The 27,343-nt window shown below is 43.4% G+C and overlaps 1 protein-coding gene across 2 annotated transcripts in view; it reads right to left on the bottom strand.

The window, feature by feature from the left end:
* Positions 1-27,343, bottom strand: part of Vopp1 (VOPP1 WW domain binding protein) — an 86,182-nt gene that overhangs the window by 6,359 nt on the left and 52,480 nt on the right. For both annotated transcript variants that reach the window (XM_042273410.2, XM_076566862.1), the window contains exons 3-4: positions 15,177-15,254; positions 3,360-3,496 (exon numbers count right to left, since the gene is read on the bottom strand). In XM_042273410.2, coding sequence (XP_042129344.1) covers positions 3,360-3,496; positions 15,177-15,254 — 215 coding nt within the window. The remainder of the gene's footprint in view (positions 1-3,359; positions 3,497-15,176; positions 15,255-27,343) is intronic.

The raw sequence follows: 27,343 nt of genomic DNA, 5'->3' as shown, positions 1-27,343 counted from the left end.
AAATTCTTACCTATGTCTACATTTCATAGTGTGTAACCTACTTTTCCTTCTAGGAATTTTCTGAGTTTGGGGTTTTATGTTGAGGTACATGGTGGATCTGGAGTTGATTTTTGTGCAGAGAGGGAGAAAGGATCCAGTTTAATTCTCTACATGAGGGCATCCAGTTTCTCCAGCACTATTTGCTGAAGAAGCTGTACTAACCAGTGTTCATTTTTGTCCTCTTTGTAAAAATAATCTGGAGGTTACAGTTTGTATGGATTTATATCTGAGTTCTCCATGGCACTGATTTGTAAGTCTACTACTGTGCCAGTTTGATTACGATAGCGCTGTTGTCTGTGTGGAAATCAGGCAGAGAAATATCTCCAGTGGTACCCTCATTGTTTAGGATGGCACTGACTATGGGCAGTCTTTCATGTTTCCATACAAATTTTTGGGTTGGTTATTATTCCTGTGAAGAATAGAGTTAGTATTTTTATTAGGACTGTGCTGACTCAGTGGGTTGCTTTTGCTGGATAGCCATTTTTACAATATTAAATTGCCCAACCATGAATACAGGAGGGCTGCCCATCTTCAGATACTGTCCTCTATTTCTCCCTTCAGTGTCTTAAAAGTTTTCAATGTATAAGCCTTTCTGTTCCTTGGTTACATTTATTCTGGTTTTTGTTGTTGTTGTTGTTGTTGTTGTTTGTTTGTCTAATGTCACTTAGTATGCTTGTCATTGGAACATAGGAAGTTAATGATTTTTATGTGTTAATTCTGTATCCTGCCACTTCACTGAAAGTGTTTATCATCTACCCATAGGATTTTTCTAGTGGAGTCTTAGGCTCTTTTATGTTTAGAATTACATCACCTGAAAAGAAAGATATTTAGACTTCTTCCTTTCCAGACTTTTTAAAAATCTCCTTCTCTTGTTACTGCTCTAGCCAAGACATTAAGCATTATATTGAAAAGGAGTAGAAAGAGTGGATACACTTGTTCCTGATTTTAGTGGCAATGCTTTGAATTTTTCCATTTAGCATGATATTAAATATAGGCTTGTTTGATTTATATAGCCTTAGATGTGGAGGGCTGACAAGGTCATTTCTGTGAGCGTTTTAGACTACCACCCTAGGGCAGAAGCCATGCCATGAATATGGGCTGTTTGGGGAACTCAGGATTCGAACTCAGTGCCAATGACTAGAGCTGGTACAGTTGTGATCCGCTCTCCTCAGCAAAATCAAGTGTTGGAAAGTTAATCCCAAATCGACAGCTGAGGTATCTAGAGGATAAAGTCTCTGTCCTTAAAACTGGATTCAGAGAACCAAGGAGCTGTAATTTTAGCTCCCCAACATGTTCCTTTTGGTTCTTAACTTCCAGGTAAATACACAGAAGGCAGAGGGGAGCAGAGTGAGACTATTAACTATGAACACAAGCAGCAAGTGTTTCTTGAGCAAAGTACGGGTTTGAAGTAAAATTTGGTAAGAGCTGCTGATTTACTGGGCGTAGCTGATAAGTGAGACTAAAAGTTCCACTGACGGGTCCATTGCTTTTAAAAAGAGAAATGTGAGTGACTGTAATAGTCTCTTCTAGTGACACTCAGGTCCTCAAGGTCATTCAAGGTGAACTGCACTGACAAAAGTGTGGGCCTAACATTATCATCTGTTCAGAACATTGCTTCTAGTTTGGATGATGGGAGGAGCATAAATCCTGACACTGGGCCAGCACTAGACACGAAGGACATGTGTCCAGCATGTCCTTTCATTATCCAAGAGTGATCAATCCAGATGAAATCTAACAACAGCTTTAGTCTTCTGTTTTCACTGAATATTTGTACTTTACTTTATAACACAACACGAATATCAGAGGTAAAGAATGAAATCCATATATGAACACAAAAGGATTCTAAACCTGAATTAAGTTTAAGGTGTGGCTCCTAGTGAACTGGTATGGAAAACTCACATTCACATCTCTCTTGGTAATAATCCTAAAGATATTAAAGAAAGTCCTTTTTGAAAGGAAATCCTGCAAAGTGTCTGGTAGAAGGAAACAGGAAGAACAACTCTCTTTACATCTTGAACAGCATGTCGTCAGAAAGCAGAAGACGGGCATTTTACCCCTTTATAGTCAACCCTCCTAGTCCTCTACTTCTTTTTAAACCATGATTGACAAATTCAACACTCAACATGATGAACCTGAAGGTAATAGCCATGAAGTCATCATGACCCATACTACAGTGTATATTATAGACATATCTATCACCTCTGTCATCTAACTTACTATTAGTATTTATATAAGTGGTAAGAAGACGTAAGTCCAGGTTTCCAAGCAAATTTTTAATTACAATTTTACTCATCATAGCCCATAAGATGTAAAGTAGTAGCTCTGCAGGACTTCCTCATTCTGTATAACAGAAACGTGGCATAAGGCAAGAACCAAGTCCACTCATCTACCTGCAGTGGGGGCTGAATGGACACACTCTCCCCAGGACTCCAGGTAGAAGCCGTGACTGGAGCAGAGCAACATGAACACAATCAACACAGTGGCCCCCAACTTCATCAAACATAAACTTTTTAGTCCAGAGCCAGGATGAGCAGTGTCAGCCTATTCCGGTTTCTGGGGCCTTGCAACTCTCCATTTTCAGAAAGTTCCTTCCAAGGAAGGGGACCTCAGAAGCACTGTAAAACCCACATACCAGCCTGTGCCTTGAGGAGAGGCAGGACCAACTACCACAGTATGCAGGAGATTTACACAGTCACAGAAAAATTGTTCTGTAAGAACTAAGAAATAGCTAATTCTCTCTGATCTCGAAACAGTGCTTTAGGAAATATGCTCTATAAGGCCAATGGTAACTTCTATAAAGATGTCTACTGCTATCGCTTCTCGGCCTTTTGGCTAAGATCAAGTGAAGATGTCTACTGCTGCACGACATATGAATATTCAAATAGGTACACAATGCATACTTACTGAGTAATATTTTAAAATGCAAAACAAACAAAAAATCAACAAAATCACTAGCAATCATAAAATACCAAACAAATTATCATTTAATAACATAATATTTACTCCTGATGAATTAAGATGGTAGCGTCGTTGTTCATATATAGAAAATTTATACATCAAATAGCTTTTTAAAGAAAAGCATGTATGTATATATGAACCATGTATCATTCACACAGGGTACATCAACAGTAATATAAAAACATGAGATGTGGGCACAGAATATATTGCATTGTTACCAGCAGAAACAAACAACAAAATTGGTCAGTAGAACTTAAAGACCAAATAGCCTGGTTTATCTCTTTTAGCACACTCTGCGGCATTATAAATGCCTGAAGAGGACACACAAGTTATGAGGACAGACAAGGATGAGGTAGGCTGACCTGGAGCAGGGTTCGGTGGCTGCCTGGTGTAGGACACATTGAATGTGGGCTCTTCAATGAGTGGTGGTGGATACATGCGCCGGCGGATGAAGAAACCAGCTCCGCAGCAGAAGAGCACACCCATCATCAAAAGGAACCTGCACAGAACAAGACAGGAGGCCAGAGGTCAAGCCACAGACCGAGGCCAGGCTCTAGAATGGGAACAAAAATGCCTGAGGATTCCCAGGGGGGCCTGGAATACCACTCCCCAATGGCGAAGCAGAGAGATCCAGCAAGCTGTGGGGAGCCTCCAGCCACGAGGGCAGGAGCCTAGACTTGGCCCTCTCTGGAATGTTTCACTTTAGGACATTCCTCCTATGGATGAGATCAGTGAAATACTTGCTCTACAAATTCCTGAGGTGTCCCCAGGATGGAGGCCACTAACACTGAGATGCTTGCTAAGAAAAATCTGCATCTCAGTGGCTACAAAGGACCGGTGTATTACTTTTTGATCGATGTCTCTGACATAACACAGTATTTAGTCTCAACAGAAAGTGTTGCCAGATCCAGTCTCTGTCTTTCTGTTTCCACATTTCCAATTCTTCACTGTCACGACTATAAAAATGCACATTTATCCTTTCTAACACCTTTCTATGTTATGAAATGAACATTTAATAATCATAAAAAGCACCCAGAGCATTGCTTAATTACTAGGAAAAAAATAGGAAGAGAGAGGAAACAGTCAGCAAAACAGAAGAATATTCAGAAAACTCCAGGCTGTAAACACTGCGGGTTCCTCTCCACAGCTTGATCTAGCATGGAAGGGAAATGAGTGCTTTATTGATAAGACATTTGCCCAAGTCACCTAAGATTCCCATTGACTAGTAGATAAGGGCAGTACCAGGTAAAACTGATAAATTCCTACCCATCTCTGGCCCATGGAACTTTCTAGAACTTCATACAACATGCCCATAGTCTGGGGCTTGTATGGGTTGGGCACACAGCAAAGTTGGTCATGGCTAATGACACCAGATAATGCGTTTAAAAAAGAAAAAATTAAGTGAAGAGTATGTGATAGGATCTTTGAGAAATACTAACAGGATAGCTAAGTGTGAGGCCATCATCAGTCAGTCAACAGGAACCAGATACTCTTGGAATACTGAGCAGGAACTTAAAGCATACGAAGGCAGAAATGACTCAGAAAACGGCTGAAACTATGCTCTTTGTTTTAATTAGTCATTTATTCAGTAAGGAACTGTTTGGCACCTGTGATGTCCACAGCCCCACAGGGAGGAGAGTGGGCGTGCTGGTTGGCATTTCCGGAAAAACAGAATATTAATTGAGAAAATGCACGACTCCCTGTAGTCTGTGAGGCCTTTTCTTGATTGATTGACTGATGTGGGAGGGGCAAGCTCACTGTGGGCGAGGACACCCTGGGTAGGGGGACCTGGGATATATAAGAGAGCAGGTTGAGAAAGCCATGAGGAGCATGGCGGTGTTCCCTCGTGGCTTCTGCTTCAGCTCCAGCCCTGACTTCCCTCAGTGACGGAGTGTGACCTGAGAGGTGTAAGAAGAAATACATCCCTCCCTTCCTCTCCAAGTTGCTTCAGTCATGGCGTTTTATCTCAGCAGGAGAAATCCTACCAGAGACAGTGGGTGAGTCCCTTCCCCTCACCTCGACGGACTTCATCTTTAATAGAAGAGAGTGAAGCTGAATGGCAAATGTACATGACTATTTATTCATAACAAGACAGTGATAATGAAAGAAAAATGAAGGCTGGAAGAACAGACCTGTGTGAAATACCATCTGTCAAATAGCTCATCACTATACTTCAAGTGTATAATTCAGTGCACTGGGAGGTTGACACAAAGATATTATTGCACCTAAGAACGGACAAATATTCTCCTTCGGCCATGTTTGAGCTAGGCTCTGAATGAGCAGGTACACGGAGAAGGAGGGACAGGAAGTCTGGTGAGAAGAACGACGCCATGAAGAGGCCTAGAACAGGGAAAGCTCGGGGAAGAGATGTAAGAGATGGCTCTGGCTGGACGCGGGAAGTGGGTTCAGAGGTTTGGAAAAGGAAGGAACCTCATCAGAAGGATGCTATCATCACAAGAGGGGCGACAGTCTCTCTCTGTCTCCTCCTTCCCTTCTCCCTCCCTCTCTTTCACTCTTTCTCCCCCTCCCCCATCTCTTTCTCTCCTCCTCCTTTTCCTCTCCCACTCTTTACAGTACAGTCTTATATTCCCAGACCCTTTTTACATGGTTTACTTCCAGGTGAGTCTCATTAAGCTGGCTTGAATGCACTCTGTAGTCCATGTAGGTTCTGAGCACATAATTTCCCCGTCTTAGCCTCCTAGGCAGCTGAGATCACAGGGCAGTGCCACCAGGACCTGTCGCTTCAAACGTATCATCTTCCCTTTAATGCGAAGTCCTACTGTACATAGCTGAGTACGGTTATGTAAAGCCTAGAGAGGTAGGTTGTGCAGGGATTTACTGCTGGCCATTCCAACAGGCCTGGCTCTCCTGGTTTCCAAATAAGTCACCTGATGTCTCCACCATGAGAAAAGGCCGAGATGTTGGTGAGACTGCCAAGTGGAACTTTTTTCTCCGAGATGAAAAATGACACTGTACCTCGCACTTCAGAAGCAAGGACAGCACAGCCCCCTGACAGGAGACCAACTGTGTCCTTGGTGTCACACGTAATTGAGCTGATCCTTATTGAAATATTAGCCTGAGGACTTACTCCTGATAAGAGGGCCTGACAAAGGCCAGGAGAATGAACTTGGTGTGAGCTGGGTGAGAGTCGTGGCAATGAACGAGAAAGGTCGTTTTCAAAGGACTCTCTCCACAGGCAGGCTGCCCGCTGCAGTCCTCTGTAGCTCAGCACAGTTGGGAAGCTTCCCAAGGGTGGGGAGGAGCCGTTTTCATGTTCTAAAGGCAGAAGTAATCCAGTTTCTTTAATTCACTTGGCCTTTTCAATTCTTCTAACGTGGCAGTTGGCCATCCTGCAGCCTTCTGGTGACAGGCACCAATAACCCAAGACCCTGCTGCCTGCAGCCATTCCAGAAGAGGGATGGAACCTGCAGCATCAGCCTCATCCATGCAGCTACCTCTGCCCATCTTTCCCATTTGGCAACACGTGCTTTACAATGCTAAGGCTAACCCGAGAACTAAACGAACTAAAACTGGACAATTTCATTCAAATCTTGGCTCAAGATTCCACAGCTGGCAGGGCCTCTTAAACGTGGTCTCCCCCAAACCACAGCAAAGCAACAGAAGTCAGCTGAGGGCCCTGACAAGATCCCACTGACGTTTTCTCTCACTCAGCCCCAGACATCTTCCCCACAAAACATGTACCCAACAATGCTGCTAACAACCTCACTGAAAGAGCTACTCAAAAGCTTTTCAGCTTTTCCCCAAATTCCTGGCATTAGGAGTTGTGTGGAGGGCTGGGGAGATGGCTCAGTGGTTAAGGCCACTGACTGCTCTTCCAGAGGACCTAGGTTAAATTCCCAGCACCCACATGGCAGTTCACAACTGTCCGTAACTCCAGTTCACCCTCACACAGACATACATATAGGAAAAACACCAATGCACATAAAATATAAGTAATTTTTTAAAAAGTTTTGTGCACTGTCTGCATAGCATTTCCATACAATGATCTACTTGTTGCTGAAGGGTTAATGACCTAAAAGCCTCAGGTGGACTGAGCCAGTCCCAACAGGAAAGTCAACTTGACTGATAACACCAGTTAGCTCCTGATAAGGAGATCTATGTACCAGCTGGTATTTACCACTTTGAGGCTGCAGAAGAACTGATCCGAAGATGTCATCTAGCACCCCCTTTCTGGCCCTATACATGCAAAAGCCCCCTGTGTGGTATGCACACAGTTGGAATGTTGCAGGTCCAGAAGCTAATTACTTATCTTAGGCTAGCTTTAGTTCCCAAATAGCCATTCCTTTCCCACCTCTGTGTCAGGACTAACACCTTGTGACTAATAGAGGAAAACCTTTTGGAACCTATTGACTTACCAGACTCCTAGCTTCCACCAACCCAAAAGTTAAGAATGTTGTCAGATAGGCACCTTAGGCTTACAGAAAAGCTCCCTTTATCTTGCTGTGACAATCTTTCTGAAGTACCCACCAATGCATTTTAAAACTGTCAGTACTTATGACTTTCTTTATTCTGTAAAACTATAAAACTACATGAAAATATTTTCCTTCCCCATCCTGAAACAGGAGAAAGTCTAGGGTCCATTCTAGCAGGCTCAGCCTTCAGCACCAGGGACACCCCCACCTTCCCCACTCCCACCCCAATGATCTTTCATTGAAAGTAGAGCACAGCTTTTCCAAGGTTCTTCGTCATAGCTGTGTTCTCAGCCCTTTGAAACTGTGCCCACACTGCAAGGAAGGCATCTCCTGATGTGGGCTGAGCCCTCTGGAATGGACTCTAGAGTCTCTCATGTTCCCTGCTAAGTCCTTTCTTTCTCTGTTTCTGAAACTAGTATATTTTTGTCATCATCCACTTTACTGGATGGCTGCTCGTCAACAACCCTCAGTTTATGCTCCACAGATTCCAGCAACCCACACATTGGTATTGTGAAATAGCTTAAGAAAGGTCAGGTTGTCCCTTGGAAGTCACATTTGCCTATAAACAAATGTCTTCTCATCCCCCTTCATAAAGTGCTTTACAACACCAGAAGGGTCCTCCTTCCTTGCTGAAAAAGGATCCTGACACATAAAACCAGCTTGGTCCCTCTGGATGAAAGGCCTTGTGTGATATTTTACAAGATCAATGGTGACACTGTCAACCCCTTAGCCCACACCAGGTGTGATGTGACTGCAGCCTTCTGACTTTAAAAAGCCCTCCCCTCTTTGGTCTCTACACCATGAGTCTACCTTAGCAGGCCAGAGGACTCACTATACTCTCCCTGGCTTAATAAAGCATGATCAGCAATAACTTTCTCACATGGGTTACTTCATTTGAAGCCTCAGCAAGATCTCCCACGCCAACACAGGACTCAGCCTCACTCTGGGCCTTCCTGGCCAGGGAGGTTGCATGTGAGGATCCCCTGACAAGCATTCCAGAGGTGCTGAAACCAGAAAGGTCTGGAATGACTGCTGTGTTCCCGGACAAAATGGATGAGTCCTTCTGACGACACCCTTAGGCAAGTCTGTGTACTGAATTCGGTTCTGCTTAGAAAGTCTGTGCCTCTTACAGGCTTCTTGGAGGAGCCCTCTCAGAGAGGAGAAGGACAGGCCTTTGAGGACCCTTTTTCAGAGAAGATGGGCAGGTCTTTGGGGGAGTTGATCTAGGAGTTGAGGAAGATATGCCCCTTTGAGAAGCCTTAAGGTTTCTGAAGAAAACTCGTAATGAGGGTCCTCCCCTTGTCCTCCTGTGCTAAGTTGGGATGCCAATAGTAGAGGCTTGGTTTTCTGATTCCACCCTCATGAGAGATCTGGTTTGGTTTTAGTCTGGATGAATGACCAGCCAACGATCTGTTAGGGTATTAAATGTGGCTTTTGTCACTCAGTCAGTTCATGATACTCACATTAAAAACAAACAGACAGAAAAAACAAAAACCCTAGAAACTAGAGGGTTTTTCTGGAATAAATACCTCCCAGCTTACTGAGGTGGCTCAAATTCTTCGATAACCAAAATACTGAGAAACAAAAACCTGGGGAGAATGGGAAGTCAGCACTGGAAAGGGACCAAATGAACATCCAAACTGTCCCAAAGCCAGGGAAGCACTAATCCCCCCTACCAGGAGACATGGACAGTGACTAACAATGAGGGGGCTGGGTTTCTAGCTTCCTAGGCTCCCAAGAGTCCTTGGTCACTCAATCAGTAGGAAGCCACACAGTTGAGTTTCGGGTAGACACCGGGGAACAGGGTCAGTCACAAATGAAAATGAAGCCGGCTCAGGGAACCACTCTCACAGTTAAGGATGGTGTCCTGGGTCACAAACTCCTTTGTGGTGGTCTTGGATTGCCTTTTCCCCCTTCTAGGCAGAGACCTTTGAAAATTAGGTACCACACTCATCTTACTCCCCAGGAAACCAAAATGTCCTTTGTGCCTGGGCACCAGCCTACCTTAACTGCCTTTCTGTCGGAAGGATATTTCCTGCCCCGCCACTTGGTCCTTCCTTCCCAAACGATTCTTCCTCTGTCCTCCCCAGCTCTCAACGCCTCAGAATCCTACCTCACCTCTTCTCATCCTTGTCACTCAGCTCCTACTTAACGATCTCCCTGGAACTTAGTCAACTTCCATCTTGCTCCTCTCAAAGGGCTGCTAGGGGCCACAGGGAGCTAGCCATAAAGTCTTGCTGACGGGACCCCCCCCTCCCATAAGACAAGGCCCCAGCTCTTGCTGACGAACCCCGTAAGACAAGGCCCCAGCTGCGACAGAGTGGCCAACGGCACAGGGTGAGTGGCGGCTGCAGGAGCAGTGGATCAAGGGCTGTAATGTACACAGCGGCAAAGCTGCCCCTCCCATTTCTTTACCCCAGCCAAGGCCCCAGGCATCCTGGTAGTGCATCAGCCAGTGAACCCAGGACCCTACCTCAGAGTGACCGCAAGGTACAAGGCAAGTTTCAGTGCGGGGAAGACCCCTTCGCTGTGTGGCTCAGGACAGAGATTGGAGGTAGGCTCTCTCTATACTGGATCCTAATGCCTGCCATTTCTACTGGGTCTCTAAGTCTGCTTCTCTTAACTGAGATAGGATTCTCCCTGTTCTTGGGACTCCTCTCACTTATACCTGTGGTCTGCCTTTGTTTCTGCCCTGCAGAGCCTGGAGACTCCTGCTTTCAGTTGTACTTCCCAGTTTTAAAGACACAGACAACTAGAGAAGAAAAAAAAAAAGAAAAAAAAAAAAAAAACCCAACAACCTGATGCCACCATGTCTGAGCTCCCTGGTCTGATTTTCATAGTTTTCTGTTAAATGTTCTCTGGTTACCATACTGACATTACTCTGCAACTTGGTATCTTTATAAGAAAAACATACTTATTAAGTTTGCCTCCGCCTGCAGTCACACAAAAACTGGCTAAGGATTTGGGTTATTCCATGATCATCACAGGAAGCAGATATGCATGGCATGTAGCCGAGAGCTTTACAACCTGATCCATAGGCAGAGAGAGGCATTGGGCTGGCCTGGGCTTTTGAAACCTCAAAGCCCACCCCCAATGATACATTTCCTCCATCAAGGTCACACCTCCTTCAACAAGGCCACACCTCCTAATCCTTTCCAAAGGACTCTGCCAACTGGGGACCATGTATTTAAATATATGAGCCTACGGGGGCCATTCTCATTCAAACAACCACAAAAACTTTATGTCTAAAGCCTCTCAATAGTAATTCTGGCTGTGCCTACTTACCCACAGATGGTCTTGTTAAATGTTAGTACCCTTTTAAGAAAGGAGGAGATAGGTAAGTTCATTGGACCCTCATCTGAGTATCCAGTCACTCCTCCCAGCTGGTTGAATGCAATTAGGACTTAATTTCATGAGACTTCAAAGTTTTCTGGAGAAACTATAGAGCATATAGGCTAAAAACTAAAAATGGGAAGGGGGCCCACCTATGCAGCAATGAAAAAGCTGTTATATATAATATGTGTAACAAGCTCTGTGGGAAGCCAGCTTCCACTTTTACCCATCTTCCTCTCTTTGAGGAGAGGGATGAGAAAACGTGTAGATAAAAAGACTGAGACAGACAGAAACACAAAATAGCTTCAGGAGGACCTAGATCAATATCCACTGGCCCCTTCTATCTCCTTAAAAGGGCTTTTTATAACAATGCCAAGGGGTGGGGCAAAAGACCTCCCCCTTGCTAGACCAAAGCACACCACACAGCCAAGTGCAGACCCTTCCAAACACCTGGTAACCACGACTGTGGTCAAATCATCCCCTGATGCAGCCCTGCTGGGTAAAACAAACTCAGATCTCACTAGGAAACCTCTGTGGACCCCCACAGACCTCAATAAAAATAGATATTGCCTAATACCCTATTTAGGAAAAAGTTCTTACAACAAATGATAAGTTTACTTGTTATTATTAGTTCACGTAGTATTTAAAATTTTTTAATCAGAAAGGTGTATATATAAAGGTTATGATGGCTAACTGTAATTCCAGATGCCCTTCGAATACCTGTCCCCTTTTTGGTTCTTATTTACAAAAATGTTCCCCCATTCCAAGTCATGTGTACCTTTAAAGCTTTTGCTAACATGTAAACTTTCTTCCTCTCAGGATCTGTAAGACCATTGGGGGATGGAAGAGGAAGATTGAAAAAAAAAAAAAAAGAACAACCTGTAAAATTCCAATCAGAAAAATGACTCAAAACGTACAACATTAGAAGGCTGGTCCTTACCAGTCTGCACAGGCACTCTCAATTTGCTACAGGATGCCATGCATGTAACCTGAATTCAACTCTTGCTTAGCGACATAAAATAAGTAGATATAAAAATGTCTTACAAAATATGAGGCTCTGTTTTGGGAAAAAAAATAAAATATTTTGGATAAGAATAATTTTTTTATGATAAAATTAAATTTTGTCAAAAATGATAGGACTTAAGGAAGATGCATGTTTGATGATTAAGATTTATAAATTGCTAAGTTTATAATGGTCTACTCCTGTTAACAAAAAGTAACTTAAAGATGTATGTCTAATCACTTACATCTTTGATAATTTTGTTAAGCTTAACTATTTGGAGAGACTGAGCAAATAAAAAGGCTATGGTAAAAATTAATGACACACCTTTTACTCTGATGTCTCCTTAGGAGAGCCGATCTTACTGTTCTCTCTTGTAATTATATTCATATATAATTATGCATATATGACAAAATGAGCTACTTAATAGAAAATATTTATTAAAGTGATTTAGATTTTATAAAATTGTATTATAAAAGGATCAAGAAAATGAGGTCTCCAGTTTCCCCATGGACTGTATTTACAGTTTAAAATGTATTTTGGTACTAAAAGAGCTTTGGTTCAAAATTGTAATTTTAAGGCTTAAAATTTTAACAGATAAAATTATAAAATCTTAATTTTATGAGAGTTGCTAGTCTATTGTAAGCTGTTAACAACAAAGATAATTAAGACATAAATGTTAATCATCAACTACCTTATAACTGATCAAATGTCTTTAATGTGCCTGAAATTTGTTTGTAGTCATGGTAAACACAAATCTAACTCATTTAAAGAGACAAGATTAAAGGGAGAAACCAATTTCTATCTCCTGTTACATAGTCATCTGTATATGTTGTCAACGTCAAGCCTAAGGCAAGTTACTCAAAACAAGTTTAAAATAAAGTTTAATATAAAATAATATTCAAAATCGGGTATATTTTTTATAGTTATAGAAAATTGAATGCTTGAGTAAAACAGGTTAAATTTACAATACATTTACATAACAAGACAGCCCCCGGCTCAAGTCGTACCCTTTCCCTGGAATGGACTCAGACCCCATCAGAGTAAATCTCACACTAGCATCATTACAGGATGAGAATGCACGGGAAAACAAGATTTGCCAGATCCTGCTGCTCCCAGTGTGTAGGCCAGAACAAGGAAGACCACTTCCTTATCTATAGGGAAGAGGAATCCCTTCTCATGACAGGGGATGGATTCTCTCACCCACTAGAGGATCTCCGAGTCTGTACCTACGTCCTAAATATTTCACGAAACAGAAAGGCAAAGAGCAATTACTCTGCCGACAATGTCTCCTGTACTGACACATGAGGATGCTGTGAACAGGGGAACCTTGTACCCAAGCCTGCCACCCGACTGGAATGAGACCTGCATCCTAGTTCAGTTGGCCATGACCATTACCTAGACTTCTGATTTTCTTAGCAAAAACTAATCCCGAGGGCTCGGAGGTAATCATCTGTTGGAGCCCATTTTTTTAAGTCTTCTAGTGGCTTTACCCAGCAGGTCTACATAGAGAGGATGATTAGGACCACGGGCCTGAGTACCGGTGTCTGAGATGGTCTGCACTTGGCTGTGCTGGGGGGAGGTCTTTTGCTCCACCCCTTGGCATTCCTTTAATCCCCCAGGGCAGAGACAGTGGGGCCCAATGGATTAGGATCCAGGCCTTCCGGAAGCTATTCTGTGTTTTCTATGTGTTGTCCCCCCCTTTATCCTTCTAACTAATATTTCCTGCTGCTCCTACCCAAGAGTACTCTGGAGAAATGTGGGGTTGAGGGATGCCCACCCCCCACAATCATCTGAGGAAGTCCCCAAGAAAGTTATAGATAATACAAGATGGAGCCTCTGCCACAGGTCCATTCAGCATGGCAGGCTGAAATATGGCCACTCATTTAAACACTAAGTGGTGGGTACCACGTCTGAGGAGAAGACCTGGACTGTAAAAGTCCACCCTGACAGCCTGAATCACCTTCTAGAAACTACAGAGTCAGCTGCTTCAGCACTGCCACCACTGGGAGCCAACAGGTCTCTCTCTACATGGCAGAAGCTTGAGGAATTCATCAGGGGACACTGGAGATAGGGATGACTAGGGCCTTTCCACCCTGTGGACTCACAGTAATATCAGTCATAAAGCTTCCTGTAGGACTAGCCACAGTGGTTCCCTAGGAACGGGGTCTGATCCGACACAAAATTTTACAAACTGCTATATCTGTTTGTAGAAAAGGAGAAAAGATCAAATCCACGTTTATCCAATTAAGCAAGCTGTGTTTTGGGGTGCACCCGGGACTGGCCAGCTGGGTAGCTCACCCGAAGTTGGGATTTGAGAGAGCCGCTCCTGCTGGCCTTTGAAGTCTCTTACAGGAGAGAGAAGGTGAGCACAGGGGCAAGAGTTAGAAAAACACAATGAAAGGGGAGGAACAGGCTAAGGATGTACAGCGTGTGAGTGGGGCTGCAAGCCGTTTATATCGGGGCTGTGAAACAGTGCTTGTTCTTGATTACAAACAGAAACCTTAACTCACAAGGCCTTAACACAGGACAAACAGGAACTTACTCAACTGTAGACAGAAACCTTAACTTGCAAGGACTTAACATAGAAGAAACTGGAACCTATTCTTAACTGTCTTAGCTGCCAACAGAACACCTAACCTTCAAGGTACAGTGTTCCTGTTTTGGTCTCCCACTAACGTGCAAGGTGTTTTGCTCCTGTTTCGGTCTTACACACGACCACAAGCCAGCCAAGTAAATGATTTCAAGAAACGCTCAGTTCCTTTTCCAGAAACCCCCTCTGCTGCACTGTGCCACCCCCGACATGTGAACGGCCTCTGGGCTACAGAGCAGTGTATCTCCAGAGACTTTTGGGGGCCTCTCTGAGAGCTAAGACTTGCACATGGCTACTCTCTAAATGACAGCGTGCCTTCCACACTTCTCTCAACGCGCAATTGATGGATTCTGTATGTTCCCCAGACCTCTGTGAGAAGCTGGGGAGGAGTAAAGATGCAGGATGCCTGTCTTGAAAGCTAAGATGCAGGCAGTACAGATGAGGGGAGATTTTCAGGCAACAGAAACTTTGTCACAAGTCTCAGTCTGCTGATTCTGACTCCTCAAGACAATCAACCCCAAGGCCATTTCAGATACTGGCTAGGGAGCCGCTCAGTGGGAAAGCTGTACCCCTGCAAGCTCTTCTTACCCAGACAGCGCCGATGGCGATGGGAAAAGGTTCTGTTAAACTCCTACTCTAACAGCCCTGGAGGAGGGCAAGCCAAATGTTCCTGCACTCAGCCCAGACTTTCCCAAAGACCATGACCTCTTGAGACGATGCCATTGGAACTGAGGTTGTGACTGGACTTGACAGTGGGCACTTGAGGACTGCAGGCAGTACCAGGAAAGGGCACTCAGAACAAGAACGAATTGTAACCTACCAAAAGTACCACAGCCTCTGTATGGAGAGGGCCCGCACACAGCACCTGGAGCCACAGCAGTCTTCATAGGAACGGCATCTGCAGGAGAGAGGCACAGAGCTGGGTAAAAAGGGGTAGTGTTTCTCATCGCTAAGTTCCATCCAGACTCACCATAGGCAGAAGCATTCTTAGAAACAAAAATCATAATGGGTTCTTCCTGAGGAGTCTTCTGGAACAGAAAAGGCATTGAGTCTACCAAATCCATGCTCTACAGAAGCTCTGCGACACAGGAATACTAACAAAGACTTGTTCTATGCTACGCTAACCTCTGACCATGGGACTGCCTCCATGTGCCCTCACAAGCTGAAAGCAAAGGTTACAGAGTCAAGTTCAGAGAAGCAGCTTAGTTGTGGTCAGGCACTGACTAGCTATATGATTTCTCTTATTAAATCTATCAGCCTCAGTTTCCTTACTACAAAATAAACAGAATGATGGGGACCCTTCATATGCTGATTTAAAGGCCTTGTCTTTATATAAAGACTATGTCTGCTCAGGCTCCCTCCTCCCACAAACCTCTACATAGCCAAGGTCTCTGGCAGGACCCAGACTCACAGGGACTGTCCTAACCCAGAAGAGCCACCCAAGAAAGCACTTCTTACAGATGCCTATCTAAGTGTTTTGCCAAAGTCTAGTAACCATACGCAAGTTGCAAACAACCACAAAATAACACTGAAGGGCTGCTGTACCACCCTCTTTGCTCTGGTTACTGTCTGTTGGTAGCAAGAGTGAACTTGGCTGGGGTGATGCCTAACCCTGGTTGTTAACCTGATGGGACTTGAATTATCTAGGAGGTAAACATCTGGAGGTGCGGTTGAGGATGCATGTTAAACTTCCAAAGAGTTAAGTTTAACTGAAGCAGGGAGACCTGCCCTGAATGTGAGTGGTCCACTTCATGGGCTGTGGTCTGAGATGGGAAAAAGAAGTGTGAGTGAGCGTAGCGCCTACATTCACGCCCCCTTCTTCCTGAAGGCAGGTGCCAAGTTGACCAGCTGCATCACGTTCCTACCGCCACAGCTCCAGCCATGCACACTGCTGTGACTTCTCACCATGATGGAATACAGAAAGGCAAAATAAACCCTTCCTTGCTGAAGTGCTTTCTGCCAGGTTGGTTTTGTTGTTGTGTGTTTTTTTTCCACCACAACAAGAAAAGTAAGACAGCCAGGAGGTTAGCAGTTTTCTGGAACACTATCACTTTGAACACAACACTAACAATGATTTAACCCTTTGCTCTTAGCCCTTCTGCTTGGAAACGGAAGAGATAACATGAAGGTGCACAATAACCCTTGAGCCAAGGGCAGGAGGTCCTCGAGCTGAGCCCAGAGCAAGACTCAGAAACCGCTCTTTGATACCAACTGCAAGGGCTCCCATTTCAACCTGGAACTTTGTATTGGCTGCAAAGACCGCCCCCCCCCCCCCGAGAAGACTGCAGCACTTATGTTAAACTCCAGCTATAGTTAGCGGGTAACAATCATTAAAGAGCTGAAGAAATATGATGGCTGGTGACACAGGGCACAGGTATGGTGTTGGTTTAGGGAGAACCCACAATGCACTTCCACTAAATATTTCCCAGCTGCTGAAATCTCTGTGATTATAACTAACGCTATGAAGGTGAAAATTGATTTGAAAAGGTCAGGTGTCTTCTTTCATAAAAAATATTTTCTGAAACAGACTTTTGTCATATACAAATATGTATGCAATAGGCTGTAACATAATTATATTTTTCAGAGCAACTTTTGGGAACATCCCAAACAAACAAACAAAAACAAAAACCTGAGTATGCTCAAAGTGCTACTGTGTCCAAAATTGGCTTCTGTCACCCCCTGGGCAGTTCTGGGTAGCCCCAAGTCCAAGCCTCTGGGCTCTGAGGTAACTTTCTACTATCAGTAGTCCCAAGCTAAGCTCTTTCGGTCTCTCACACGTTCTAGGGTTAAACAAAGTTGGTCAAATGGTCACTTTTTGCCTCCAGTTGTACTATGTGATATCCCACAATGCTCAGTTCTGCAGGGTCTAATTCTTATGGTGGGTGCTGTTGATGGGAACACGCCGTTCACCTGCTACAGAGGAACAGTTTCCTGTCCTGATAGCACAGGGGCTGTGGAGGAGCCAGGTGGAGCTCTGCGGAACCACTGCTCTCCGGTTCTTGGGCCACATTTGCCACATGGTGTCTCTGAGTTTCCTCCTCTGGGTTTTCCCTCAGCTCTCACAGAAGCTGCTCTTCTCTCCTGCCAGTCAGAGAACTTGTGTATGTGTGGCAACAATAAACCAGAAGGAAAATCTCATTCTGTTGGCACCTTGCTGATGGAGTCCATTCAATCCGTAACTTTATATGTGATAGGTATACATTGATACATTTGATAATCGTATTGTCTTTCAAGAACTGCATTTGTGTCGAGACCCACAGAGGTTTCCTAGTGAGAACTTACTCGGGGTCCAAGAATCAGAGCTTGCTTTACCCAGCAAGGCTGCAATAAGGCGATGATTTGACCACCACAGGCTTGGTTACCAGGTGTTTGGAAGGGTCTACACTTGGCTGTGCGGTGGGCTTTGATCTAGTAAGGGGGAGGTCTCTTGCCCCACCTCTTGGCATTGTTATAAAAAGCCCTTCTGAAGAGGCAGAAGGGGCCATTGGGTATTGATCCAGACCCTCTGAAGCTACCTTGTGTTTCTGTCTTCTCGTTGGCTAAGTCTCTTTCTAATGTTTTCTTATCCCTCTCTCATAAGAACCCTAAAAAAGGTGGGAAATATAGGAACAGTCCTCCACAGTCCCCCACACATTTGCTAAAATGTCTCACTTTCACTGTTACCCTTATAAGGAAACAGCCACTCAACCTAGGTGTTGACATCCTATAGAGGAAGCAGGAAGATAGACTAGCTTATACACACATTTAGACTTCCTTGCCTAGAATTCTGGGAGCTCTTATATTTTTAATATTTAATTATAGAGGTAACTATTACCTGCATTTGTTGTTATAACAACACATGCACCACTAAGTCTGAAAGCATCTATCCCAGAATATCATGAGCATAGTGGGTTGTGAATCTTAACTCAGCTTCTTCCTTTTAGCAACAACATCCAAGCCCAAGGTAAGTTTTCAGTTTGGAAACAGCAAATACACACTGTCAAATGACTGTCTATTTTCTTCTCTCAAAACACAAGGCATTCGTTATGGCCTCTTCAGCTAGACATCCATTCATTCTTAAGCATCCTTAGACTCCTCTGCGGCTCTGGCCTGACTGTCAGTGTCAGATGCTGGCAGATGTTTTTCACTGAAAGGAACACACAGCTACCCAGAGGTTAACACTCTCACCCCCTTTCCTTCTACTGCTTTCTTCCAATAAGGCTGATGGTGTACTGGAGAAGTAGGCACACCCTGCTGCTATTTCAAATAGCAGCCATTATAAACATAATGTTAACTACAACCTTGAGCTTAGTTAAAAGTAGAAAATATCTCTGGGTGGTGCAGGATACTGAATAAGCCCATCATCTAACACACTCCAAATACCCCAGGCCTGGAAAAAGCACTTACTTATGTTCCAAAGGAAGTCATTACTACTAAACTGGGTACAGAGCAGATGGTGATAACAGGGGATTTTCCGTCTCGTTCTACCGTGGACCGGATACACAAATTCTCAGACGGGCAGCAGAAAAGGACACCATTCTTACCTGAACTCACTGGTCAGCACTTCTAATTACATGGGCCTGGAGCTTCTGTTTGGCAAGAGCGGGCAACTGAAACTGCTTTCTGTTAGCCAAGGGCGTCTTACTGCATTCTGGGATCCAAATGTAGATAAGGTCCAAGAACAGGACACATCACCCTGAGCAGGTGTTAGTCTGTAATTCAGTATGTTCCAAAGATAACATGACAGTGTCTAAGTTTCTCTCTCTCTGGATAAATGATAAATGATGTAGTCCTTGGGGTGCAAAATGTGAAAGGAAGAATAAGTCTGGGTGCTTGTGAGCCATGATTTTACAGTGTGTACCAGCAATAGTTTAATAATTCAAAAAAAGGACATGGTCCTTCTGCCAAGGTTTTAAAGATGAGAATAAGCACTTGTTATTGTTACCATTGTCCAGAAGTGAAGAGGGTCTGTCCTTTAGACACATTTATTCTACAAATCTCAAGAATAGAATAGGCGGGCCTATCAGGCTAGGGAATGCTCAATGTCAATAAAATACAAATATTTCTAGTTTGAAAATAGCAAAATATTGACATATAAATATTTCCTTTGGGGCTTGGTGTGGTGGTCCAAGCCTTGAACACCAGCACTCAGGAGGCGGAAGCTGGGAGATCCTGTGATTTCTCAGACAGCCTGGTCTACTGAGTGAGTTCTAAACTATCCAGTACTATATCAGTGGACATCTCAAGAAAAAACATTCCTTTTCCTTTTGGTTACTGTGATGGACTAGAGGGACTTGTCCCCTTCCCTTGCATCTTCCACAAAATCCATATTCAGAAATGCTAATCCCAAACGGGAGGGCATTTGAAGGCAGCCCTTGGCAAGTTATCAGGTCGCTAAAGTGAAGCTCTCGGGAATGAAACTAGTGCCTTTACATGGCCAGGCAGGAGACAGCTTGCTTTTTCTCTGTGCTCCCTACAGGGAAGATGGCTGTCTACAACCACACTGAGTCAGCTGGTACCATCATGGATTTCTAGGCTCAGGAATAAAAGAAATATAAATTTTTGCTGTTTAAAACCAACCCTTGAACTTGTTATAGTAAGCCAACCCCAGGCGGATGTTAAGTAGTAATTAGTTAGAATGATATGTAGGAAATTAACTCTGAATGTGGCAAAGCAACAATAGCATGAGTGCAGGGCGCAAAGTATAGAGATCTCGACACCTGTAAACTATCATCAGGGGGTAATGTTAAATGACAACATATGGCTAATAATTAAACTTATAATTTTATCCTCTGAGTACTATTTGATTTAATATCTAATTCTCAGCAAAGGAGAGTAGCATGTCTGTGGTGCCAACTAGTTAGGAGCCCAGGGCAGAAGAATGATTTAAGTCCAGGATTTCCAGTTCAGTTTTGGCAACATCATGACACTCCAACTTATTGAAAAAAGAAAAGGAAATCCTTTCCCTGAATACAGCATTAAGCCTCCACAGACCATTCTCTTCATTTCTGAGTTTGTCAGAACAGAAGGGTTGGGTTTTTTTATTATTATTATTGTTGTTTCTTTTTGGCTTTGTTTCTCTGCACTATTGAGTATTTTCATTCAATGTCTAGACCTCTTAGTACAACTCTACCAACTATAATTCTTCCCCTCCCTGGAAGATGATGCCCAAGTTGGGCACAATCTTGACTTCCCCTCATCAGGAAGAATCCCAATTTGTTCCCATTTCCACACACCCTCTGAACATTAACTCAACGTAAAAACCACAGCTCTCAGCTTAAAGGGAATACGAAAGAGTTTATTCTGGAGCCATTTTGACTGAACATGGCCCAAGAACACAGATTTAAGCTTACCCTATGTTCCAACACGGAAGCAGTTTCATGACGTTTTATAGAATAAAGAAAGTCATAAATCCTTTACAATGTTACAATACATTGGTGAGCACATCAGAGAGGTGGTTACAGGAGGTCAGGGGAAGCTTTTCCATAAGCCTAAGATGCCTATCTGATGACATTCTTAGCTTTTGGGTTAGAGAAAGCTAATAGTCCGCTAAGTTAATAAATTTGAAAGGGTTTTTATCTATTAGTCACAGGATGGTTAGTTCTGACACAGTGGTAGGTATGTCTACCATTAACCTCCAATTTGGTCTTCCAATAACAAGCTTTTTCATGTTTGATGCAACATAATCATCTACAGGGTCCTTCCAGCACAATCTTAAGGATTACATCTCCAGCCTTTCTCTTAGGGTGTTTTCCTACCCTAGAAAAGTACTTCCCATTTGAATAAGGTGGCAGTAAGTTCCACCCATGAAGAATCCTTTACTTGTGGACATAACTCTCACAAGGAGGAGGTGGTCAGGTGGGTCTTCTGCTTCCAGTGCTATAGTTTTGTGAGGAGCAATAGAAGAAGCAATGGTTCTCAACTCTGGCAGCTCCCGTTTAGGAGTCATTCCTCAGACAATCCTAGTATATGAGAACTGAGAACCAATGATGTAAACTTGGAGCTTTTAATCTGTTTTAATTTCCTATACCTAGCAGGTATGTGTGGGGGTGGGAAGTGTGGAGTCCAGGCGGATGGGGAAAGTTATTTTGCTATTCTGATCTGTTTAGAAAAATTATAGAAGTATAACTGATATATAAATAGCTGCATTTATGATGCATTAATATAATTTGATGTGTTTAGGGTGAGTATGGATGCATGAGATCCTCACTGTAGTCCATGGAACAAACATTCCAATCATTTTAATACATCTGTGTGTATGTAACATCCTATATTTTAAAATAATTCCCATCTCTACAGACACAAGGCATTAGAATTTTTATCTATCTTTTTATAAGGTCAAAAGCGTCACAGATTAAGGATACATTTCTGATTCTTTTTCTATCATCATCAGTTGATTGTAGGTAAGAACCTTTTTTCCTAGTCTGTCTTGGTTTCCCTACAAGGAGTGTGCTTGTCTGTTGAGACATACTATGATGGTCGTTTAACTCCCATCTGATCAACATATCCAAGGTCAATGCCATCAGGATGGCTTCAAGGAGGGACAACTGTATGTCAGCCCCTTCTTGGGAGATCTATTTATTACCAGCAAATACCTTATTAAAATTGAATACGCCCCAAATGCTTGCATTTAAGTTGGTTTGTGTCATTTACTTGAAGAAATTATACTTTTATTTCTACCCTGAGGGAAAGTATCATAAATACTGTACACCCTATAATTAGCAGTCCAGATGGATTAGGAAGAGCTCATTTTCTCATAATTGGTAACTCCTGAGTAACACATCTATAACAGGGTTGAGATGGCTGACGTAGGATGGACCAGAGGGTCTTTACACTCCTGCTCAGTCCCACTGACTCTATAGAGTTTTTGAAAGTCTACACTGTGCTCCTGGGACCCAGATTCTTCTTCTCTTTTCCTTTTAGTAAACTGCTGTTCATTTAAAATCAGTTTGATTCACGTCTATCTTTGGAAACAGTCTTTCCAGTTTCTGATTCAGTAAGATTCTGATTAAGATATGGTAAGATTAAGAAATATACACCCTGTCAGAACAGCAGGGTAATATGGAAAATGGAAAAGTAGAAATCCTCCCAGAACCCTGTAATATTTTAATTTGATAACAAGTTTATATCCATTGAAATCACACAGAACACAAATGGGGTAATGTGAATTTGGCAATGAGCTATGAAAGGGAGACCAATCCTATTGCCCTGATTTAGGAATTGAGTTTAGGTTGATGCCTGACTTATTTTCTCAGCTTAATCCTTACCTGCACTGCTCTCTCAGTCTATGAAGATGGTTTAGGAGAATAGCACAGACACGTAATCTATAAGCATTCTCTCTCCAGAGCAGGCTCCCTATGTCTCCCCAGGCTGGCAATCAAAGGCTGTGCTCAGCTGTCTGATCAACCACAGAAAAGAGCAGGGTTTTAGAAAGCATAGGGTAGTTAGGGGCTGGCGATCACACTGGAACAAGAGCTCTTCTCCACACCCTCCTCCTCCTCCTCCTCGCACATCCTCAGAGTGAAGAGAGACTGTTTTAGTTACTTTTCTGTGACTGCAATAAAATACCATGACCAAGGACAACTTAAAAAAGAAAGGGTTTATTAGCTTCTTGTTCCATGAGGACAGAGTTCATCATGGTGAGAAAGGCATAGTGATAGGCAGTGATAGCACTGAGACAGAGGCAGGAGCTGGCTGATCACATTTTCAACCACTTATAAGAAGCAGAGAAAACAAGGAGGTGGGTCCAGGCTAGCAACCCTCAAAGCTCACCCCCAATGCCAGACTTTCTCCAACAAGGTTACACCTCCTAAAGTTCCACAACATGCACACAGGGCCACCAACTGGAACCAAGTGTCCAAATTCATGAGCCTGTGGAGGCCATTTCTCATTCAAATGAGCACAGATGCCTAAGCCAGCATCCCACTGGAGCCAGGAGGGGTACTTAGGACCTGTGTCTGGATCTCACACTGGTACCTCCCACTGGAGACCACAGGTAAAGGGACGCCATAGGGCCCCGGCTCACAAACCTTGCTCCTGGGCTCTTGGTCAGCTATGCTGCGGCTTGCTAACTAAAAGACTCCCTCTCACAGGGAGAAGCGGGGCTCGGAAGACCCAGGAAGTAAACAAAACTTTCGACTCTCTGAAAGCTAAAGCCTACGATATTCTCAAGGCCACGAAACAATTGCTGGGGGAAAGGGGTACTGGTCAAGTGGGCTGCCTTCAACCCACTCTGGGAGCCCCAGAGATGCAAGGAGTCATCCCGCAAGCTGAGGTGGGCTTTTCCATGGCACACTGCCCTGGAGTCACTCATACTCTTGTAAGAAGCCCAAAAGACTCACTGGTTCACTAAGCTAGTCTTGAACAAGATATTTTCTTTGGTTAGCTGTTAGCATCCTGTCTGGGGTAAGTTCACGTCTCCCCAGGAGAAGCTATTCAATGCAGCACAATACCCAGAAATGGCAACTTACTCACTTAGGACTGTTCGTGTCACAGGGCAACTAAGTTCTTGAAAAGGAGTTTCTGTGCAACAGGGGACTTGGGAACTGGGGCTTTTAAACGGCCTGGTCAACAGTGATGGTCAGAGGACAGCAGTGCTGGGAAGAACAGGTTCCATCAGGTGCTACACAAGCCAGAGGCAAGCCTGTCTGCCCTTTATCTTTATCCTATATCCCCTTCCGTCCTCTTCCTCAGCCACTCAGTGTACAGCTTCCCTTCCTTGAGGGGACTTGTTTTCCAAGAGGCATCTTCACACTCCTTCAAGTGCGTTTACATCTGAACCAGAACTGAGAGCCCTTCTGTCACTCTGCCACATCAATATGGAGGCCAGAGATGTGACTCAAACACGCAGAAGGCCTCTGGAGGTTCTTAAGGTCCAGGGCAATGGCTGAGCATCCAGTGGTCTCTTATTGCACTGCTCTTAAGGTTTCCTCAGCATTCTAAGAGAACAGAGGCAAGGTGAGTACTGTCTTTGGGGTAAAATCTTTTCTACCTGCCAGAACTTACACAACTATGGGGTTGGTTACTTACTATTTTAAATCATTCGTGTTCAGTTAAGAAGACATTCAATCACTAGCCAGGTAGTGGACAAACTTGAACAGGGGCACTTAAAAGGCTTCTTGGGTGGGCAGTACATAAACAGTGTGTCATCAGTTCCCTGCCTGGGCCAGGGGGACAGGCATAAATCATGTGGGTGATCCATTAGCTTAGCCTCATGATCCCCAGAGAATGAATCAATTTCAACAGAGATTACATCAGCCTTTCTCCACTTTCTCCCATGGCCATAAAAATTCCTTAGATAATGGAATACAATGGCTTTTTCCTCCCTTTGAGACCTCTCTCATCCTAGGAAATTTCTCTCACTTTCCTTAAATTATCACTTTTCCCCAACTGTGGTGATACAGTATTATGAAATATCTCTTACATTCTAAGAGACTGGAACCTTTGCTGGACCCCACAGCCAAATTAATAATACATTTTGAAGTCACCTAAGATCTATCTCCTACTATATACTCAAACTAATTTGCCTTTAAGAGAACAATGTACCAACCAACCTTATTTGCCTTGGATTCCCCATGTAACCAACTTTCACAACCTAAGCTAATGCATGGCTGTAATCTTAAACTATGTACTCTTCCATGCCCCTGACCCAGACAATGCATGAATATCATTTGCTGAAAGCAGCAAATACAAAAGTTGAAAGCAACTTCCTAAAATCAACCATAAAGGTGAAAATCATCCATTTATGATTACTGGTTGATTAAACAATGATGTTTGTTATCTAGGTCAGTTGGGATCCATTGGAATCAAGAAACTTAATCCTTTATAAAAACTCAAAGATGTCCCTAAAGTATTCCTTTCCTTCCACATGTGATGCTTTATGTGCTGTTCAAAAAATACAGAGTGGAGCCCTTTGTTAGGGACAGACACACATATACAGACAGAAGACACTGACAGACAAAGGATAGAAGACACAAGGAACATGAAGTAGAGAATTCAAATCTAGACTTGCTCTTGGCTAACTGACTCCAAGTGGAAGTGCTTTGATTTCTTAATGTGACACCAATGCATCATTGGTGACTCAGTTAATCATAAATACATATAATTCATGCACTCAGTTTCTCATTTTGGAATAATCCTTTTTAAAAATTTTTAAATTTCATTTATGTTTCATTTACATTATTTTCCCTTTCTTCCCTTCAACTCCTTCCACGCTCCCTCACGTTCTCCCCTAAATTCATGACCTCTTTTCCTTTAATAATTGTTGTTACACATATACATGTACATGGTGGCTTGAATAAAAATGCTCCCCAGGCACATAGGAAGTGGCACTATTAGGAGGTGTGGCCTTGGTGTAGTAAGTGTGGCCTTGTTAGAGGACGTATGTCACTGGGGGTGGACTTTGAGGTTTCAGATGCCCAAGCCAGGTCCAGTGTTTCACTCTCTTCCTGCTGCCTAAAAGTTCAGATACAGAACTCTCAGCTACCTCTCAGCACCATGTCTGCCTGCATGCTGCCATGCTGCCCACCATTATGATAACAGACTAAACCTCTGAACCGTGAGCCAGCTCCAATTAAATATTTTCCTTTATAAGAGTTACTGTGGTTATGGTATCTCTTAACAGCAACAGAAATCCTAAGTAAGATGTGTGTGTGTGTGTGTGTGTGTGTGTGTGTGTGTGTGTGTGTGTACATTTTTAAAGATAACCACTTGGCCTTAGATAACAAATTTAAGTGCTCAACATTGGCAAAGACTATTCTCCCTCTCACTAGTCATTCATTGCTTGTAACTCTTCATCTAGAGTGGGGCCTTGTGAGGTTTCTCCCATCCATGTCAGTATGTCAAGTAGTGTTGTCATTATGCAGGTCTTATTTAGAAAACCATATGGTTCAGATTTCTTGGGCACAGATAGCCTGTCACACATAAAAGACACAATCTCCCAAGAGGCATTCTGGTACTCTGGAACTTATTATCTTTCTGACCCTTCCTTCTTGTTTCCAGAACCTTAGGAGTAGGGGTTGTGTGGCAGATGTATCAGTTAAAGCTGAGCATGCCAGTCAGCTGATTTCTTCATTTTGACCAACTGCATATTTCTGTCATGGTCTCCAACTGCTGCAAAAACAAACCTTCTTTGATGGAGGGGGGGTGGGGAGAGCTGCACTATCTTTAGGTACAAGGACAAGTATTCAGAAAGCAGATAGAATTTTTATTAGTTTAGGAAGGGGCAGTAGTGGGTTCTCCTCTAGGTTCCATGGCCTCACCAGCCATAGGTAGCTAGCTAGTTTGAGAGCACCAGCCATGAGCGCCCTTCTATTGAGCAGACTTTAAGTCTAATCAGATAACTACTGGTTACCACTAATATATGAATTCCACTATTGCACCTTTAGGGATATCATGCCATGCTGGTCATTGATGTGGTTCTGGGCTTCACAGCTGGATGGGACTATTGATTACTTTCCTCCCTTGGCAGGTTGCCTATCACCATCTAGTATGAAAGGCAGTCTTCAGGCAGGGGGGCTTCCAACCTCCAAGTCATGTGCCTGAATTGTGAGGTGTCTTCAGCAATAGAATCTTACCTTCAAATTCTGGGAAGCAACCAGAGGCGACAGCCTATATTGTTTTCAGATTCTCTTGGTCAACAAATGAAAAGGAGGTTTGCCGAGTCTCTTACTGTGATTTTGTTAGATAGTCTATGGCTCTTAGTGGTGAGTATCATCACCCCAAGTAGCATAATTTCATTTAAGTAATAAATGCGTGTATAAGATACACTGCTATATACTTAATTTTTTGCAAACATGAAATAACGATTACAGGATTTAAAAAAAAAAAAAAAAAAACTCTTAGTGCTCTCTCTTTCTCTCTAATTATTTCCCTCTCTCAAACCCCCAGTCACAGTCCTCCGCCATTTTTCCAGTTTCTTACTTGAGGACACCTATGTCCTGTTATTTACTTCCCTAAAACTCCCACAAGCAGTCCCTTTTACTTTCCTAGTTTCCGCAACTTCTCCAG

Source organism: Peromyscus maniculatus, chromosome 3, assembly GCF_049852395.1.
Source record: "Peromyscus maniculatus bairdii isolate BWxNUB_F1_BW_parent chromosome 3, HU_Pman_BW_mat_3.1, whole genome shotgun sequence".
NCBI lineage: Eukaryota > Metazoa > Chordata > Mammalia > Rodentia > Cricetidae > Peromyscus > Peromyscus maniculatus.
The sequence above is the reverse complement of the archived record's forward strand: the minus strand, read 5'-3'. Positions and strand labels throughout refer to the sequence as shown.